Source organism: Eublepharis macularius, chromosome 11 (genome assembly GCF_028583425.1).
Source record: "Eublepharis macularius isolate TG4126 chromosome 11, MPM_Emac_v1.0, whole genome shotgun sequence".
Lineage (NCBI taxonomy): Eukaryota > Metazoa > Chordata > Lepidosauria > Squamata > Eublepharidae > Eublepharis > Eublepharis macularius.
Genome location: NC_072800.1, coordinates 68,751,432 through 68,770,798, shown reverse-complemented (window position 1 = coordinate 68,770,798; position 19,367 = coordinate 68,751,432). Strand labels below are relative to the sequence as shown.

At 39.7% G+C, this 19,367-nt stretch overlaps 1 protein-coding gene across 1 annotated transcript in view; it reads left to right on the top strand.

Moving 5' to 3' along the window:
• PIP4K2A (phosphatidylinositol-5-phosphate 4-kinase type 2 alpha) overlaps positions 1-19,367 on the top strand; it is an 80,136-nt gene that overhangs the window by 50,809 nt on the left and 9,960 nt on the right. Inside the window, exons 5-7 of the mRNA XM_054992075.1 lie at positions 12,167-12,313; positions 15,932-15,970; positions 18,652-18,765. Of these exons, the coding sequence (XP_054848050.1) occupies positions 12,167-12,313; positions 15,932-15,970; positions 18,652-18,765 (300 nt within the window). The remainder of the gene's footprint in view (positions 1-12,166; positions 12,314-15,931; positions 15,971-18,651; positions 18,766-19,367) is intronic.

Sequence of the window (19,367 nt, the reverse complement as noted above, 5' to 3'; positions counted from 1 at the left end):
ACTGCTTATAGGTTCTCTAATTTCACCTGCTAAACCTTAGAAATCTTTGGTCTCACATGCCCCTGTTCTCTTGACACATCTCTTTGCGCATGGCTCAGAAATAAATCACTTCTGCATTCATGACAAATCAGTCTGTTGCATTTCTCTGAATTGCCTATGGCTGCTTCTCTTGTCTCCAAGCCAGGAATCCTGTAAGGTGGAGAGCAATTTGAACAAAACACCCAACCAAAATATGCTTCAGAGGTGACATTTCTAAGGCATATTGGGGAAGGGCAGGCAGGAAAATGTCCAAGGCTCCTTCTCTTAACAATAAACCATGGGTAAGCTCACTGGAAGATACTGGAAAAGGTGCCAGTTGTGTTTTATGGTTTCAAGAGGTCAAGGATTATTGATATCTTCATTTTTTAAATGACAGCTATAACTTTTAAATCAGATATTTGAGCTTAATTTAACTGTGGACAGTTACCTATGAATTAATAGCACAAATTAAAACCAAAATATAGTAGCAGCTACCTTAAGTATGTCCTCTTCTTCCTTCTCCTCAGAAACTGCCATAGTAGCTGCTGAATCAGGTTGCCAGCTCTGACCTGGTAAATTCCTGGAGATTTGGTGAGGTGTCTGTGGAGGAAGGGGTTTAGGAGGGATTTCCCCTATAATCTATGAAATTCCATGGAGCCTCCCTCCAAAGCTGCCATTTTCTCTAGGGGAACTGATCTCCATATTTCTGGAGATAAGTTGAAATTTTGGGAGACCCCAGGCCCACCTGAAGGTTGGCAACCCTACTGCTAAGGTATTTCTTAATAGCTTCTGGGCTATTTCTATTCACAGAGGAGAATCAGCTCTCTAGCTTGTATAGAAGGGATAGGAGCTACATTGATGTGGAAGTGATCCTTCCTGACTATTAGAATTTAAGGGAGATTCAGAGTCACACCTCTTTAATATGTCAGTGTTGTTTTCCTCCAAGTGAATGTTTTTCACATGCACTGTTCTTATGCCAACAAAAAAGCATATGTAGGACTTGATGCATTTAAATGTATGTGCAAAGTTATATTTCTCCTGCTACTGTCTTGGTTCCTTGGACATTACATTATTTCAAAGTTTTATATGAACAGTTTTGCCAATCTCGTTTATGTTTAGCACTTGTTTACAAGTGTTTCAGTTCACTCTGGTTTTGCTCAGAGCAAAGTACCACAGAGCATATATTAAAAGGATGGCAGGGCAGAATTTTCAGAATATGCTTGATTTCAGTTTTTCACAATTTTAAATTTCAGTTTTGGTTCTATGTTACAATTACGCCTTTTAATAACTTCATTTTTTCATTAACAAGCAACACAATTATAAAAGTTGAATACCTTGAGAGAGATGTATTAAAAACAGTGGTAGCACTGTTGAAATCTTGTCCATACAGTTTTTCTGAGTGACGAAAACCAAAGGCAACAAGTTTGTAATGCTACGCTCCATACACTTTTGGTCAGCATTGTTTACAACGTGCTACCTTTCTGTTTTACTGTAACAGTACAAGGAAGTGTTAAGGACAGTAAAAAAATTGGGAACATAATGATGATAGAGGGAAATGGTATAACCTCGAAGATGAGAATGTGCTTTTACTCTGCTGCAGAAACTCAGTGCAGAGGGGCCATGGTTCAGTGGTAGTGCCCCTGAGAAGGTCCCGGATTCTAATCCCTGATTTCAGCCTGGTTTCAGGACAGGCAGTGGAACAGAGGTGGCCTTAGTAGATGACCTCTCTCTGCATATAGAAGTATGAAAGGTCATACTTCTTTGTTGGTCCTCGTGGATTTATTTGCAGGCTTTGATACAGTAGATGTACCATCCTGTTAAGGTGTTTGGATGAAGAAGTAGGTATCAGGGAATGTGCCATGGACTGGTTTAAGTATTCCTCATGGAACAAACTCAAACGATTGTTCTGGGAAACCAGACTAGCTATCTTCTGTGTGGAAATTATCTGGGGGGAGAGGCGATCCACAAGGTGTAGTTTTATCTCCCATGTTATTCAACCTCTATGTAAAGCCTTTAGGAAAAATAATTCATAGCTATGGAATTGGATGTCATAAATATGCAGCTGATACCCAGTTCTGTATCTCTATCCCTGGTGATGCAGTAGAGATTCTGAGTTGCTACCTGACTGCTGTGGTCAAATGGCTGCATGTAAACAAATTGAAACTGAACCTAGACAAGGCAGAAGTGATGCTGGTGGGGAAGGCAGAGACTTTGAAGGATGCTGTGTTTCTCACTTTCAGTGGGGTTCAGTTAACCATTGCTGGCTCACTTAAGAGCCTGGGGGATTTTCTGGATTGAGCACTGCTGCTAGACAAGCAAGCAAATGCAGTAAAAAAATGCAGACAAGCAAGCAAATGCAGTAACTAGGCTGGAAGATGGCCCCCAACCTTAACATGGCTGATCTGGCCACCTGAATTCATGCCACAGTAACTGAGACTAGACTGCTTACTGGAATGCACCCTACATAGGTCTCTCCTCAAAGTAAATTTAGAGACTCCAGCTGGTGTAGAATGCCACAACTCGATTATTATCAGGAGCTAAGGAGGGCATGCATATTGCTCCCCTTCTGCATTGAGTTCCCATCAGTTTCTGGGCTACATTCAAGGTTTGGCTATCACTTACAAAGCCCTTCATGGCCTTGGTCCCTCATATGTACAGGATAGCCTCTCTCCCTATGTTCCTCTATGACAGCTTCACTCATCTGAACAGGGCCTTCTGCAGGTACCGCATTGTAAATGGCCAGAATCAGCAGCTGCCCATAGACCTGCATTCTCTGTGGTGGCCCCTCCTTATGGAATAGCGTGCATGAAAAAAGTCAGGAAAGCTCCCTTTCTGCAAACTTTAAAAAACTGAATTATTCAGAAAGGCTTTTTTACTCAGATAATATGGTTGTCCTGTAAGAAATGCTTTGGTAAAAGGACAGAGACTAGATTATATTGCTGAGTGGTGTCTGTTGATATAGATGTGTGGTAGTTTCCATGTCATTTAATAATAATAATAACAACAACAACAACAACAACAACATTCGATTTATATACCGCCCTTCAGGACAACTTAATGCCCAGTCAGAGCGGTTTACAAAGTATGTTATCATTATCCCCACAACAAAACACCCTGTGAGGTGGGTGGGGCTGAGAGAGCTCCAGAGAACTGTGACTAGCCCAAGGTCACCCAGCTGGCTTCAAGTGGAGGAGTGGGGAATCAAACCCAGCTCTCCAGATTAGAGTCCCGCACTCTTAACCACTACACCAAACTGGCTCTCAGATTAATTGACACGACATACTAATTTCATTTCTATATTTAATTTAATTTCGCCTCTATATTTGGATATATGCTTGTTTTCAAAATTCTGCACTCTGTACATGATTGTATTGTTTATTGAATGCCTCAACTGTTGATCATATTGACCTACACTGTGTAATCTGCCTTGAGTCCCAGTGAGAGAGGCAGACGAAAAATAACATGAATAATTTAAAAAAAATCTACAGTTACAGGAATTGAGTAGTAAGTGATGTGAAAGACCTCAACCTGAGACCCTGGTAGGTTACTGCCAGTCAAAGGAGACAGGGCTGACATTGATAGAGCAATTGTCTGGCACAGTAGATGACAGCTTCATGTGTTCATCCTATCACCATAGAAATAGAGTAGGCATTGAGTGCCGATTAAATGCCCTTGCTAGAAGGCTGAACTGGGGATTGTGCAGAAACATGAGGCTCTTGCTAACCTGCTACTCGCTTCAGTAGAAATTGTGGGGAAAGACATTCTCAGTGGTAGCACTTTTACTCAGCCAGCTTGGTTCCCAGAAGTGCTGGGATATATGCTCTGCTCCTGATTGTCGCTGTGTCCAGTAAGGGGTATCTTCTTAGAGAGTACAACTACTAATTTACTTTCAATACTATGCCAAGATCTTGCAGATATTTGTATACTCTGGCTATGACATACAATGCCTTCTTACTTGGGCTAATGTGTGGCTCCCAGGGTTATTATAATCTGTTAATGTGTATTTAGATTTGTTTTTATAAGACCTGCTATAAAATATGTACTGTTCTTGCTTTTGAGTACTTTACATAGGGCAGCGCATTGAGCTAGTAAAAACAATACTTCAACAGCACATTTCGTCTTGTTTATGTGAGCTTGTTTTCACTCAAATTAGCTTATGCAACTTTTCAAATATAAGAGATTTGAATCTCAAATAGAAATGCAGTTTTCGCCAAGATGAATGCTGAGATGCTCTGGAGGAATTGAACTGCAATACATTGAAGTGATCAAAGTGCTGGGCAATGCAATGAGCGAAGTTGGTAGAAGTGATCTGTGATTTGAAACTAAGGGTTTGAACAACAGCGATAACTTCAGAACTCTTGATAGTCATCCTTTGCACAAAAGAACAGTGTATAAAGATGAGGTTTAAATTATAGCTGACACAGATGTGGTTTAGATTTTTTTATTGCAGGAAAGTTCCCAAGGGCAGCTGCTGCAACACCTGATTAATAATGATGGATCTCACTGTTAAGTTCTCTTTTTCAGAGTAAATTGTTGGTGAACAATTCTTTGTTAGCTCCAGTATCATGTCAGTGCAGCATTTCAAGTTATATCATTGTACTGATCCTTCAAAGTATGCAATCACCTGTTCCTGTGGGTACCACAGAAGTCCTCCAATACTTACTTTCCTCACTGTGTATTCATCATGATTGAACCCAACAGGGGCTGCTCGGTGTGGAGCTGCCGTATTCTTGGAACTGTAGTAAAGCTTTTCCAATCTTGGTAGCAGCAGCAAGTTACAGAACTTCAGCTGTCATAAGGCATGCTGAGGCACATCTCTTTATGAATGTGTGATATATCTTTGCAACATTTGTTAAGGCACGATATAGTGTGATAATATGACCTCAGCCTTGTCATGGTCAGGTACATATTCTGAACAGTAATTCCTATAATGCCAAAACTGAGTCCTGCATACAGAAGAAAGAATTCCCATCGTTTACCTGCGTGTTTCTCCCTGTCCCCCCAACCATGTAAATACGTATGCATTGGTTTGGATTGGGGATTTTTTGCATACAGGTTAAATTCTGCATGGATATGTCTTTAATTGTTTCCCCTGGTAAGTGTTTTTAAAGGTACAATTAATTTTCCGCTCTGTATATATTGCATTTTAGTATAAACGCCACCTATTTGTGACACACTGACATGGAATTAAATATCCATCACAGTTGGGGCAACCAATAATTAATGCTAACTCTTCTGTTCAGAATAGGTGTTTTGAAACCAGTTCCTCCAAGTCATGTTGTGTGTGTTAAAGAAAGGAGTAGGAAAGAGTACAATTGGAATTTAGTCTCCTTTTGGTAACTGTGAAGATCTTCTTTCCAAACTGTTATAAATGCCACGAGAGTACAGATAATTATTGCCTTGATAATTCATTGTGCATTGTATATGTCTTGTAACACAGGGAGTCTAATCTTTTCATCAGTTGAATGACATGACTAGTTAAATACTTTTCTCGTTAAGCAGTCAATCTGTGAAATAAAATCCCACAGTGCCACATGGCTTGATAAAACAGTAGCACTAAAACCACTGAGCACAGGCTGCCCACAATGAAATTCATTTAGCAAAAGTGGACCAACTGAGTCAGATGTGCAATACTAATTGTCCAAGGACAAATGGACCCTTTCTAGTAAGTCTAAAAGAATCACAATAATGAGCAGTAAGGCCTAAAACTGGCTTTAATAAATAATTCTGAAATATATGGCAGGTCAAATAGAGGAGAGGATGAAGACTTCTGTATTGCCAGTGGACTAAAGCCCCTGCATATTGCATTGACATCAAAAAATAAACATGGTAAAAGAGCTTTGAAATTAGCACATTCCTATAAGTTATTCTAAGGTCTGGGCAAGCTGACATTTTATATTTTTCTAGTCTTATTTTGCCTTTCCATAGGGGCTCCTATCTAGGAACTATTTAAAAAAAAACACTACCCTTGACTAAGTGGCTAAAATAGGGTGAAGAGTAGATTGTTTGAGGAAAGTGGATTTTTAGAAAGTAGCATGGTATTCAGTGGGGAATTGTTTTATTTTGTTTTTGTCCCACATAGCGTACCAGCGTGGGTTGAATTTATTGTATGAAGTATATTGAATTGCCAATATGTTTTTGAATGATAAAGAAGTTCTTCATTAGGGCAGGACAGGGAGCAGTTGCCAGTCTTAACTAACATGCCAATTTCACACTATATATCATTTGTTTTTAAGGTATTTCTGTATTTCTGGCTAGCTCCCTGGTTCTACACACACTTCACAATCCCACAGAGTTTTAACGTATACTTAAACCCATTTATAGCTGTCACAGTCTGCCTCTTTGTCCTACATTTTAGCATTTCTATAGTTTAATAGGGTGTGAAAAAGAAATGACCACAACAAATACCCTTAAAACATTCTGGATTTTCCGCACCGTTTATTTCTTAATTTGCTTATATAACAAATGTTTACAACACAATCCACAAAATAAAATTAATGTGCAGAAACCACAATAAAATCACACAGTAAACAAATCGGATGAGATTTGATGAGTGATGCATTAAATATAAAATCCATACATTCAGTGGGGCCTTTGGACCTCTGTGAAATCCCCCCATCCCCTGCTCAAATGGGAATCTAAAGCAGTGCCCTCTATTAGGGCAATGTAAAAAAAAAAAAATCTAAAATTCTGCTGCATTCAGATAAATGTGTGTTTACTTGCTTAGCAGAAAGCAAGCCCTTTTGTATTACTTCACAAAGTTCATATTTCTCAACTCATTTGTACTTGGGTAGTGGGAAGGCGAGGACATTGCAAAGAAGAATCAGTGATCCAATTTGTGCCAATCTGCTGATTCTGTACTGTAAAAACCTAAATATACACTTGTTTTTTCCCTTCTCAAGAAATAAATCTTAACTTCCAAATCCTGGCTGGGAGAAAAGGGGTGCAAAAACTGGGAATTCCAGGGAGAACCCTGATCCTTATTTCTTCCCAGAAATTGTACTCTCCTATATTAGTGTTAGAAGGCAAACAGCTTCAGGAGAACCACGTTTTTGGTTGTAATGTATAGCGTGGTCAAAAGGCTTGACCCAAACAATGGCTTCAACATTGCTAGTTGATGATTTTGGTGCTAAACTAGTAGAAAGTAGCAGATAAAAAGATAACAAATTATGCAAGCTCCTATACAGATCTCAGTATTGCATATTTTTTATACCACCTGTACTAACCACACTAATTCCCTAGTTTGCCACTAGCACGATCCCTATGTGGTTTGTGGGAGGTTGGACACTTATTCTGTGTAAATGGTTCTTCCACCTGGAAGCATCCTATACAAAGTATACCTTTTATACAGAAACAGCATAATTTTGTCTCTTAAAAAGGAACACATTTTGATTGGCACAGCTCCTGCATGGCACAATGTCTGCTTGAACCATGGGAAGTAAGTATAGGATGCTAGTCATCCAACAAGCAATGGCATGGTACCCGGTTGTAGAAGAGCTGTGAGCAATGGTGGCTTGTGGCAGAGAGGTTCAAGAGGCTCTGGAGATGACTGTGTTACAGTGAGGCCTGCTTCTAGTTTTGCCACCTGCTCAGTCTCCTGGTTTGGATTTGATATGTGGCACGCCTGATTAAAAAATTTAATTTAATTTATTACATTTATATTCCGCCCTTCCCGCTTTCGCGGGAGGGCTAGCCTTCAGAGCACGTTGGTGTCAGTGCAGCCCTCCTCATAACTTCACCTTACATTTGTGTAAGAAAATATACAACAAATGACTTGTTGAAACTTGGTTAATACAAGTTCAACATTAAAAAAAATCTTTGTCCTTTATCAATGGAAAGGAGGGATTTAATTTTGTTATTGATTTAGGAATTTATATGGTGCTGTCCCAGAGACTTGCTTGAGGTGGTATACTAGTAAGAAAAAACCTCATGCAAAGAGCAGCACAAATAATCAATATTAAAAACGAGCTATAAAAACATCATACTTTCATTCCTGCTGTGGTTGGAAAGCTGCAGAATATATTTATTATAAAACAAAAGAAAGCTGTGAATTAGTCAATTGCTACTGCATTTTATATCAGGAGGGGTAAGCTTTCAAAAAAACTACCAATCATTGCACCAAAGCACAAGGTCTGCAGGGCTCCTTTTGAAACAAATGACTTGGCTTAGCACCCTTGTGATGCTAGTAGTTTTGAAGGAAGGAAGCTTTAGATCTTGTTAACAGTGCATTTTGAGGTAAGCCAGGTTTATTATTAAGGGGTTATGGAAAGTTTCAAAGTTTGCTTCACAAGGGATCAGAAGGGAAAACTGTGGGAAGAATCTATTCTTATGCAAAAGAGAGTTAGTAAAGCAACTGTGTCTGCTGACACAGAGAAGCTTGTGTTCTGTTTATCATTTTTCCCCCTTTGAAATATATCCAAGCATTTCCTGGGTACCACTTCCATGCATTTTCCAGAGAAAGTCACTGTTCCCTTCTTGCAATCACCAATTAGCTTGGAGATGAATATAATGTTTGAAACCATGCTAAAATGAGACAGGCAATAATAATAGTGTCTAGTGTCTAAATCATTGTTCCTCTTTCTTGTCTTTTTGAAACAAACCCAATTTGAAACAAATTATTTGGTTTATATTCAAATTACTTACTGGATTTCCCTCCAAGTGAAGTATTGTGCATGGGTACAGAAGTAAATCTCATTATGACAAAGCAGAAAAGAGTCCACTAGCACCTTTAAGACTAATCACCTTTACTGTAGCATAAGCTTTCGAGAACCACAGTTCTCTTCGTCAGATGCATCTGACGAAGAGAACTGTGGTTCTCGAAAGCTTATGCTACAGTACAGTTGGTTAGTCTTAAAGGTGCTACTGGACTCTTCTATTTCACTACTACAGATTAACACGGCTAACTCCTCTGGATTATGACAAAGAGAATTGCTAATTGAAGTAAGAGTATAATTGTTGAAGTTAATATGGATAAGAGTACACTGTAATAAGAAATATTCTAAACAAATGGTTATGATTTTCTCTTCCCACTGTCAGGCCATTAAAGATTTTAGTTGATTTAATTTGGATTGTAGTTGATTAAATTTACACTTGTATCAGAGAATTTTTATTTATGTGGTGCTATCAAGACAGTTCCTTATATTGAAGGGTTAATCTATAGTTTGAGAAGGAGACCACAAAAAAGGAGGGGGAGATGGGGGGAAATGAGAAGGATATTCATTGATTTCAAATGCATGTCTTTAGGATAGGGATGCCACCCGCTAGGTAGGCCTGAAAATCTCCCAGAATTACAACTGATTTCCAGATTAGAGATCAGTTTCCCTGGAGAAAATGTTTTGGAGAGTAGACTGTATGGCATTGTACCCTTGTGAGGTACCTCCTTTACCCAGGCTACAGGAACTTCCCAACTTAGAGTTGACAACCCTAATTTAGACTGAGATTTACAGGGTTATGTGGTTGGGATTTGAATGAAATTATAAAAGTGATATTGCGCAGATTCTTTGTAGAAGGAAGTTCCTGGCATCGAGGGCAGAAATGACAGTGATTTGAGGGAGCAGGTGACCTTGGGATAGATAGTGATGGTGGAATGAGAGGAAGGTCTCAACCAGGGATGTAGTAGGATTAGAGACATGGGAGGTGAGGAAGCCATGGAGAACTTTGAAGATAAGGATAAGGCTTGTGTGCTAAATTTGGAAATCTGTCCTGATGGAAGGATTTTATAGGTAGTCCTGCAGCTCCACCCCTTCCTGGTGTGCTCGTTGAAAAACTGGTTATAATTATGTCAAGGTCTTTCCTTACAAGCTGTGCTAGAAACAAGAAACCTCCATGCTATGAAGTGAGGGCTCTACTTTTTTGTGCTGGCCTCCTCTTGGGTTTGTAGGTGTCTTTGTACCTGGGGCTCCAGAGAGTAATCATAGGGAATCCTGTATTGTGGCTGAAAGCCAGAGCGATGGATATGTATTTGAATCTCAGGATTCAGCAGGGGCAGTTGGATCATCTTCTCTGGTTGGTCGTCCATAGTTCCTATGAGTATGTGTTGACTCCTCATGGCTCCCGCAGCTAATAGGGCCTGCGGTGGTGTCTTCCCCTGCTAAGATTCTGGTTTATGCTGGGGTGAGATGGCCCAGTGACTTAGAGGATGTCCCTTCTTAGTTAGGTTCTGTGAAGTTTTGCGATAAAAAAACTATTCCAATTTTGAAATCTTAAATATACAGGAGCTCCTGTAAAATAACATATTAGAGTTACTTCAAAATAATGTTGCTTGCAATTATGTAATGATTCAGGCAAAAAAACAACAACACAAAAGTTAAAACACACAGGATCAGCAAACTCACAGGAAAGTCTACTGGAGAAATCCAGTTTTCACCAAATGCTTTCTGGAAAAAGACTGCCTTGCATGGCTTCCCAAGTGTAACAAGGGAAGGCGCCCGCCCTCACCTCTTTGGCAGGCTGATAAACAAGGCTGGGAGGGGGAAATTCATTCACCGCAGAGCCTTAGGTGATTAACCTGCTGAATTCTCAATAAAACCTTGAAAACTCAGTTACTGCATTAGTTGTAATTTTGGATAATGCTTAGATTGTACTAAAGTGCTCTTTGATACTGCTCTTCATATAATAAAGAGAATCAGCAAAGAGAGTTACTGAGTAGTATAAGCATACTTATGGGATTAATTAGAGCCCCCCGTTTGATTTAACCATGAGCCATTAGTGGATGAAATACAAAGTCTATATCAAATTTTTCAGACATTTCAAAGAGAGTGCATCAAATGTTATTCGAGTAAATGTTGGTATCCTGTGAGACTAAATCCTTTCCCAGTCTGTTTCCATACTTTCTCCATTGTATGCCTCTTTAGCTGTTATGCTGTTGATCTCAGGATTTTATGATTCCTGAACAGGAAATGTGGCCATTTCCTTATTGTTTCTTGTTGGTACGCCTTCTAAACATGATGTACTATTATGATGTCAAAGTTATTCAGTTTATAGTACTATGCATTCATCTGTATGGGGATGTAGTGACTTGTTTCAAGATCTTGTTCTGCAGTAGCTAAAGCAGCTGTCCTAAAACATCAGATTCCAAAGATTGCATTTCACAGCTGTGGTAACTGTGCCAGCAAAGATAATACCAGCCTTCATCATCCAATAAATCTTGTTTATGTTCTTGCATCTTCATCAGTAGTAGAATAGTAGATAATTCAGTTTAAGACATACTGAAGTAAAACAGGAATTGAAATATTCACGGTGATCCTTTATAATGTAGGTAATAAGCTCTGCTTGGTCTGAGTGCAGATGAAAATAACTCCTGCACCATGGCTGTGGCCAGAGATTCAGAGAGGTGGCATCAGTGGTGTGTATGTATGCAGTTCATGGGATGGTACTTCGGAGGGCCTCTGCCTTTTGAGAGAAGGATTTGCAGGGTGCTACTGCAGAAAGGGAGAGCTGAATGGCTGCTATGTGTTGGTGCTCTTCTGGGGCCCTATAAACGTCCTGATACAATTTATCTTTTCACTATCGGAAATAAAAGAAGTGTTAAGAAAGCTTGGATTAAGTCGTTGGGAGCACGTCTTTATTGAGTGAAAACAAGGGAAAATCTTGTGTACTATGCACTGTGTTTAACCTACTAGTTGACATGGGCATGATACCTATTTTGATAGCTCCCATATATCTGCAGGTGGCAGGCTCCAAGGCGGACATCCTTTTTTGTGAGGCAATGCTGAGATCTTAGAAGTGAAAGTACATAGTTTCTACCTGCTGGAAGTGAACTGTGTAATCATGAGGTGCAGATTTGAGGTGAGAACTAGCAGAGAAGGGAATTGGTAGGTTATGTGAAGTCTAAAATGTTCATGAGAAAAATGAGCGTTGGTAAACCAACCCAAAGAGATTCTAACTGGAAATTTGGTTTTGCTTATATGATTTCTGTGTTGAGCCTTTTTGAAATGTCCAGTTTTGATGCTATGTTGCCCACTAAGCACATAATATTGAAGGGACAAGGGCGCTGTTGAAGCCTCTTCTTGAAGTGTTTACTAATAGTATAACTTCTGGTGATGTAGTGTTTGAATCTTTTTAAAAATGTCTATGTAGCTGCTCAACAGATGTCCTATGCTAGGCATTAAAATTCTAATATATTCTCTCTCCTTCTGTTTCATTCTAGTATATAGTGGAGTGTCATGGAAATACACTTCTTCCCCAGTTTTTGGGCATGTACCGGCTTACTGTTGATGGAGTTGAAGTATATATGATTGTCACAAGAAATGTATTCAGCCATCGCTTATCTGTTTATAGAAAATATGATTTAAAGGTAAGCAGCATCTTTTATATATTAATATTGTGGAAGTTTGAATAGTTTGGAAGAAATGATGTGGAGGCCATTTCTGCAGAGGTTATCTGCCCTACTGCTTCCCTGCAGCAGTTCAATGCTGTGTGTCCGCCCCCCCCCCCGCCCCCCACTGCTTCCCTGCAGCATTGTGGGACATTCATGCACTTCCTGGGGCTTTCCTAGCTTTTCTCCATTCTTTCATAAACCTGGTTTGCTCCAAAGTTTCAGGGAAGATTGCAGTAAAGCCTGGATGATTGCTGTGTAGGTGGGAAATCTTGGATTTTAACTTCCCCAGTTCCTGTGGAGGCTATTTCCTCCACCTTCCTCCAAGAGGTTTATTTTTAAAAAATGGCCCTAGAATATTGTTATATCAATATGTTATACCAATACAGGTGCCAGGTTCACTGAGTTCCCAGCTTTCATTTTGAAGAAGAGTTAAGTCTCTAGCCTCTTTCCCTCTGCAATAGAAGGGGTAGAGACTTACCTGGTACCTATGTTGGTATATTAATACAACATTATACCAATACTCTAGACCCTATTTTTAATGGCAAAAGCCCTGGTAGCTCAGGGGGAGGGCACCTCTGAGGGTCTGTGGCAGGAACACTGCAGGGAAACCTGACTTGGACAAGCCCCGTTGCCACTGTGCTTCATGAGCAGCTGTACCAGCAACAGGGAAACCACCTAAGTTCGTCCCTATGTTGAAACCACCAGTCTGTTGGGTATTAATATTTAAGTACTAGCTACTGTGGTGTTGCTTTTTGTAAAATCTAGCAAACCATTCTGTTATGCTATGATTACTAAAATAGAGTTTGTGGCTTATCTACCCCCCCAAAAAATATGGAAATAAGATAATTTGAGCTGCATCATGGGTTGTAGAGGAAGTGGCTTAGCAAAAGTATACTGGCTAAAAGTAGATAAATGTTAATTAAGGGATGCAGTGGAAGCCATTTGAGAGTAAAATGAAGAGGCTTTCTTGCATCCTTAATGCAATGACAACTACAACTTGTTCAACATGCGGATTTCTCTTTGGTAACCAATGGAACAGCTTTAACAAGTTCCGCGGGGAGGGTGGAATATGAATAAAATTAAATAAATAAATAAGGTGATTCCATTGTGGTTCTCCAGTGCCTTAATATGATTCTTTTATTTATGCATAAGCTACTGTTGAGGGGAGTGAAAAAGCCACAGTATATAAATGTTTGTTAAATGTTAATTTGAGCCAAATATGACTGACAAAGTTAACGTATCCATACCCTGCCTTACAGGAAGGAATGTGGTGAAATAAAGGCATCTCAGTTGGAAACTAGCCTCTCTTTCAAATAATTCTCAAAGGCAGACTGACTGTCATGGACCTTATTTTAATCAGCTGGCACATGCTAGGTCAGCAAAAGAAAGCATATTGTACACCTTCACATACGGTTTTTATTTTTAAGAAAACTTCATTTTTGCTGAGACAGACTTAAATGTAACTGTAAAATATGACCTGAAATAGCAAGAGCCAGAATGTGAGCTATATAATATTTTGTAGCCCCCAAATAAAACAGAATAGTGCGTGTTTACTGGTCTAGCTTGTTATTGTGAATGATGGCACCAAGGTTCTGGCATTCCAGAGTAAACAGAATTACGGCCTGTCAGCTCCTGGCTTACTTTAATAATTCTATGGTGGTGAGTTTTATAATTTTATTGCATTGTTTTTACTTCGTTAAGCCACTTCGTGCCTGTCTCTGAGGGAGGCAGCATGCACAGTTTCTAAAAGAAATTGTTTCCTAGTCTTCTGAAATTGAACTTGTCTCACCTGCTGCATTCTTGTACTGACAAGCACAAGTTGATATTTGGATCCATTTTAGAAAGAAAGAAACTAGACATATGGTAAAAATATGTAGTCGGTGATAGACTTCCTCTTTCAAAATGCAATTCCTTCTGCAAAGCAAATGTTTTGTGAAGATGTGATCAGAGGAAACTTTTTCGTGTGGAAAGAAGACTTAGTGGAAGAGAATCGCAGAGTTCTTCTAACTTAGTGGGAGAGGGAGAGTCATAGGATCCAATCCTGTGTGCCCTGCAAATGTTTGGCAGGGAGAAAAAGTGGTATCTACTATTTCTGTGGATGTTACTGGACATCAGTGTGGAGCTGCCCACATCTTTGTGCTGTGATCTTCCCTTCACCCGCACGTCATTGGTAGATAGAAGCCAAGGAAAGACACAGTATGATGATGTCACAGTATGTAGTGATATTGCCAGGAAGAAGGGGAAAAGAGACTTGGAGACAAAGCGCAGTGTCCTTTGCATCAAATGTCAGAGTTCTGCTCAGTGCTGTCTGATCGGTTTGGACAGTGTCTAGCGAGTTACTGATTTCTCTTAACTTCAATCTGGAACCAGTTCAGAATGAATTAACAAATTTACTTGGATGCAAATTTCATAACACAAGATGCTTGCTTTCACAAAGATGGCTGTTTGTCTTGCAGTTGCTGCCAAGCTCCTAAAAAAAAGTAGATGGCTGCTGAGAGAAGAGAAAGAAGGCTAGTTTTTCCATTGTGACTTGAGGGAAGGGAGAGAAAGAAGCGTTCATTGTTAACTGATGGGAGATTCTTGAGTTTTGTGTTGGTGAGGGAGAGAGTAGCATGAAGCTACTTTACAAGTGGGTAGATTAAGCTTAGAAGCAGCTCACACTAAACTGTTGGTGTGCATAGGTCTCTGAGCACATTAGCAGAAGCTCCTGTTTTGATCATTTGTTTGTATAGATGTTAATCTTTGCTACAATAAAATTGGTTAGTCTTAAAGGTGCTACTGGACTCTTTTTGATTTTCCTACTACAGACTAACACGGCTAACTCCTCTGAATCTTTGCTCTGTAGCAGCATGCAGGCACACGGTAGTTTCCATAGGTACCACTTAACAAAACAACCAAGATCAATACACCCAAGGGGTCCTGTGGCTAGTTTCATTGGGGGGGGGTGTTTGAGGGATTTTAGAAGGGTTTGTTATATGGCGTGGAGGGAAAAAACAAGTATTCCCCTGGCTAATGCAAACCCCTTCTTGAGCCTAAACATCTCTCTGGATCCTTGCCAATGTAGAGAATAAAATTCACGTTGCTTAACATATATGTACAATTATCCTTAGATAGACTACTCTGTAGTCACAGTAAATATGGACAGTTGGTTTGTTGGCAGTCCCTTTACAGATGAGGACTTTTCAGTAATACTGTGTTAATCTTGAAAACCGTATAACCAGAAATTTGTCGTAAAAATTGCATATATCAGTAGGACAAGGAAAAGCCAAATCTCCACAGTGAAATGTTCTCTTGTTACTGACCTCCCTGTGACCTTTGTTTCATAGAGCTAGTGGCTGAGATGTTTTGATTGACTTTTTCATTTTTAATAAAATGATTTTATTACATTTATCAGGTGGCTGTTCTAACTTGGAATTATGTTGGAATTATTTGTACGCGCTGATAAAATCTGAATGCTCTTTTACAATTTTTCATGTGTGGAAAGAAGCTGCTCGTGAATCTGATAAAAATAATTCCACCCTGAATAGCAGCCATGCCTTTAAAGTTTTGTTTGCCGTTGTACCACATGTTACAGATACAGCTTTTCTGTTTCAGGGCTCTACAGTAGCAAGAGAAGCCAGTGACAAAGAAAAGGTATGCCAAAGTTATACATACTTTAAGTATCCAACTTTTTGAAAATACACCAGAGTAGTGGCAATCCTGCATCATCATTCTGTTGCTTTGTTCCCTGGAAATATGTTGGGAAAGACCTTAACTGCAAACCAAAGGTCCACACATGCTTAGGGCCTCATCTTGCCAGCCATTGAAGAAGACACCCGCACTGCAGTCTGTCTTTTTATTTTATCTATTATCAAGAAATGCAACTTAGATAGCATTTGAAAGGAATGTGGGAAAATATCACTTTCAGCTTTTCATTTACTTTTGACTTGCTAAGCAAAATCTTGCTGTATGGATGGTGTCATTCAATACTTAAGATAGCTGTCCACAGAAGAGCCTTATTGCCGTGTAGTCTAGAGCACTATGCAAGAAAGTCAGATAAAATCTACAGATAATGACCTGATTTGAGGAAGAGCCTTCTACAAGCAAGCATGTACCCTATAGAACTTGCTATGCCTCTGGAGAAGCTATTTGAACAAGTGCCTGTGGAACCATAGTTACCATTTTCGTTCTGCTCACAGTTCTTTAGAACCAATCCAACCTAGAGTTTTATGATTTTTGCACTGGTTAACATTTCAGCAGTAATGGAGTTGCATTATGCCTACAAAAACATACTTGGAGAGGTGTTTATTTTTTTAATTAAAAAAAAGAGCAGTAGGTTTCGACAACTGCCAAATTCCAACAACTAATATTTTGCCTTCTCTTTCCTCAATTTATATAGTGACAGACAGACTTATGGCACCTTAAAGACTAGCTGACTTTTTATTCTAGCATCAACTTTTGTGGAATGGAGTCCTAGAGTATAAAAGCTTATGCTCAAAATAAACTGTGCTAGTCTTTGAATGCCACTGGAGTCCTGTTTGTTTGTGTTGTGGTAGACTAATGTGGCTACTCCTCTGCAATTTTATAGTTACTTGTTGCTCTGGGTGATTTTACCTCAGACAAGAATAGTATGGCATGCACCAGTCATCTGTCTCTCATAGTTGTCCTGCTCTCTTCACTGTGACATACATGTAATAATTATAGTTCTTCGGGTGTTCTAAGCTTGTTGCCAGTGAGCAAGCTGCTACAGCAAGTGCTCTTGCATATTTCTTTCATGCAACTAGAAGACTCGTGGTCTAGGTTATTGTGATCCAAGTACTAGATCTTTCTCAGAGGGTGTACAGTAAAATCATTACCTGTCTCCTACAAAAGGAAGTGGCTTTCAGTTAATGTTTCCACTATGTGAAAGTAAACAAAGTAATAGATTCTTAAGTGGGCAAGAAATTGTTGCCACTTTAGCCTGACATGAATGAAATTTGATATGTTGTAGATGCATCTTTTTACTTCAGTTATACCCTTTTCTCTCAACTGGGACTCAAAGCAGCGTATGTTGTTCCTCTACTTTATCCTTGCAACAGCCCTATGGGGTAGGTTAGTCTGAGAGAGTGTGACTGGCCCAGGGTCACCCGATAAGTTTACCTGGCAGTGGAAATCCCCCACAGCAAGAAGTATCTCTTCTTCATACACCGCTTTGGTTTATGTTGCCACTGCTGCTGGGAAAAGTGTGTGGAAGCTTTCCTAGAGACTCTCTACATGAGACTTCTGACACGTTCTTCATGTGTTGGAAGACACACTGTTAGCCGGGAAGTGTGGTTTTAAAAGACAGAGCCAATGGAGATCACTCCAGAGGGGATGGATTCTCTCACAGCCCTCCGCTGCTTCTGGCGTGCCAGACTGCCTCCTCTTCTGGAGCCTTTGCCCTGCCAAGGCTTGGTTAATTCAAAGTTTTAAGCAGCAAGGGTGGCAGGGCAAAGTCTCCTGAAGGGGAGACAGTCCAGCACGCCAGAAGTGGCAGAGGGCTGTGAGAGAATCTCTCTGCTCTGGAGCAATCACCACTGGCTTTGTCTTTTAAAACTATGCATCCCAGCTAACGTTGCGTCTCCTGACACGTGAAGAACATGTGTCAGAAGTCTCATGTAGAGACTCTTTGTCACTGTGACATAAAGAGTTTGTCTTCTGGAATGGGGCTTCTAATGCAATGTAAGTGGGTGGGCAGATTTGCAAGGGAGGAGGCATTCTTTCAAATCTGTTCTGTCCTCTAGAGGTTAGGAGAAATAGCATCTGAATAAGAAGGTGGATGTGCATAGGCTACAGGAAGTCTTGGTATGGCTGTTGTTTCAACTGAGACACTGTAAAATGCTCCAGACTAGCTCCTGTCACAAGGCAGTTTAGTGGTTGGAATTTTACTTGTTAGACGTCTGATAAATAGAAGTTTGTACTTTGCAATGAATATTGATAAGGAGGTAATTTTAAAAATTTTTTAAAAATATATAGATCAGGCAGCACAATGTTTCCTTTATTTTCTTGCTGTGAGTTCTCTAATTGGCTTAATGTAAGCAAATCAATCATGAAAGCCGGTTAGGGTACTGTTAATGTAGGAGGAAAATACGATACAGATGTGCCTTTGAGTACGGAGTCAAACTCTATTCCTTACACTGTTTGTGCACTCTGTTGCCATAGCTCATTAATGCCCTCTTGTGGCTGTTACTTTGCATTTTTGATGATTCTGTGTTCATTTCCGCTATAATCAAGCAGTGCCTATTTGACCAAACATGTTTTGTTGCATGCTTTGCTCTGAGATGATTCTTACATGCCAGCTTTTGTCTCTGTCTTAGGCCAAAGAACTGCCAACCTTCAAAGACAATGACTTCATTAATGATGGTCAAAAGATTCATATTGATGAAGCCAACAAAAAGATGTTCCTCGAAAAGCTTAAAAAGGATGTTGAAGTAAGATTGCTATCTGGTGGAGCCTGAAGTATGACACTTTTAGCGGGAAGGGGATAAACATTAGCAAAGCTGTAGTAATACCTATAATGGTAACACTTAACTCATGCTTCCCTTTAATTGTGCAAAATACTTGGGATGAAAATGCTTAAAGGCTCAGGAGTGACCAATCTGTAAACTGTTTGCCTTGAACTCAGAATTCCATAATTGATCGTGATTTTTTTTGCTGGTGTTCTAATAATATGACAGCCGCATAGCCCTTAAATATTACTTAATATAAGTATGTTAAATGTATTAGTCCCACCTACTAGTATGGGTGGGAGCAACAATCGGCTTACTTTATAGAAAATGGAGGTGTACATGTCTTGGTATACCTGAAATTTTCCTGGGAAGAAGAAAAAATACTTTCTAGAGAAATATGTGACCTTCTAGCCTTCTTTTTGAGGCTTGTTTCCCACCTACCTTCTCTGGAAAATAATTTCATGTATTATTGTCCCCAGTTTTTTCTCTTGTCATCAGACCTAAGGTTGCATGCCCATCTGTGTTAAACATAAGGTGGCATTTCTCAGTTATAGATCTCTGAGTGTCTGAAATTGTGTTGATTC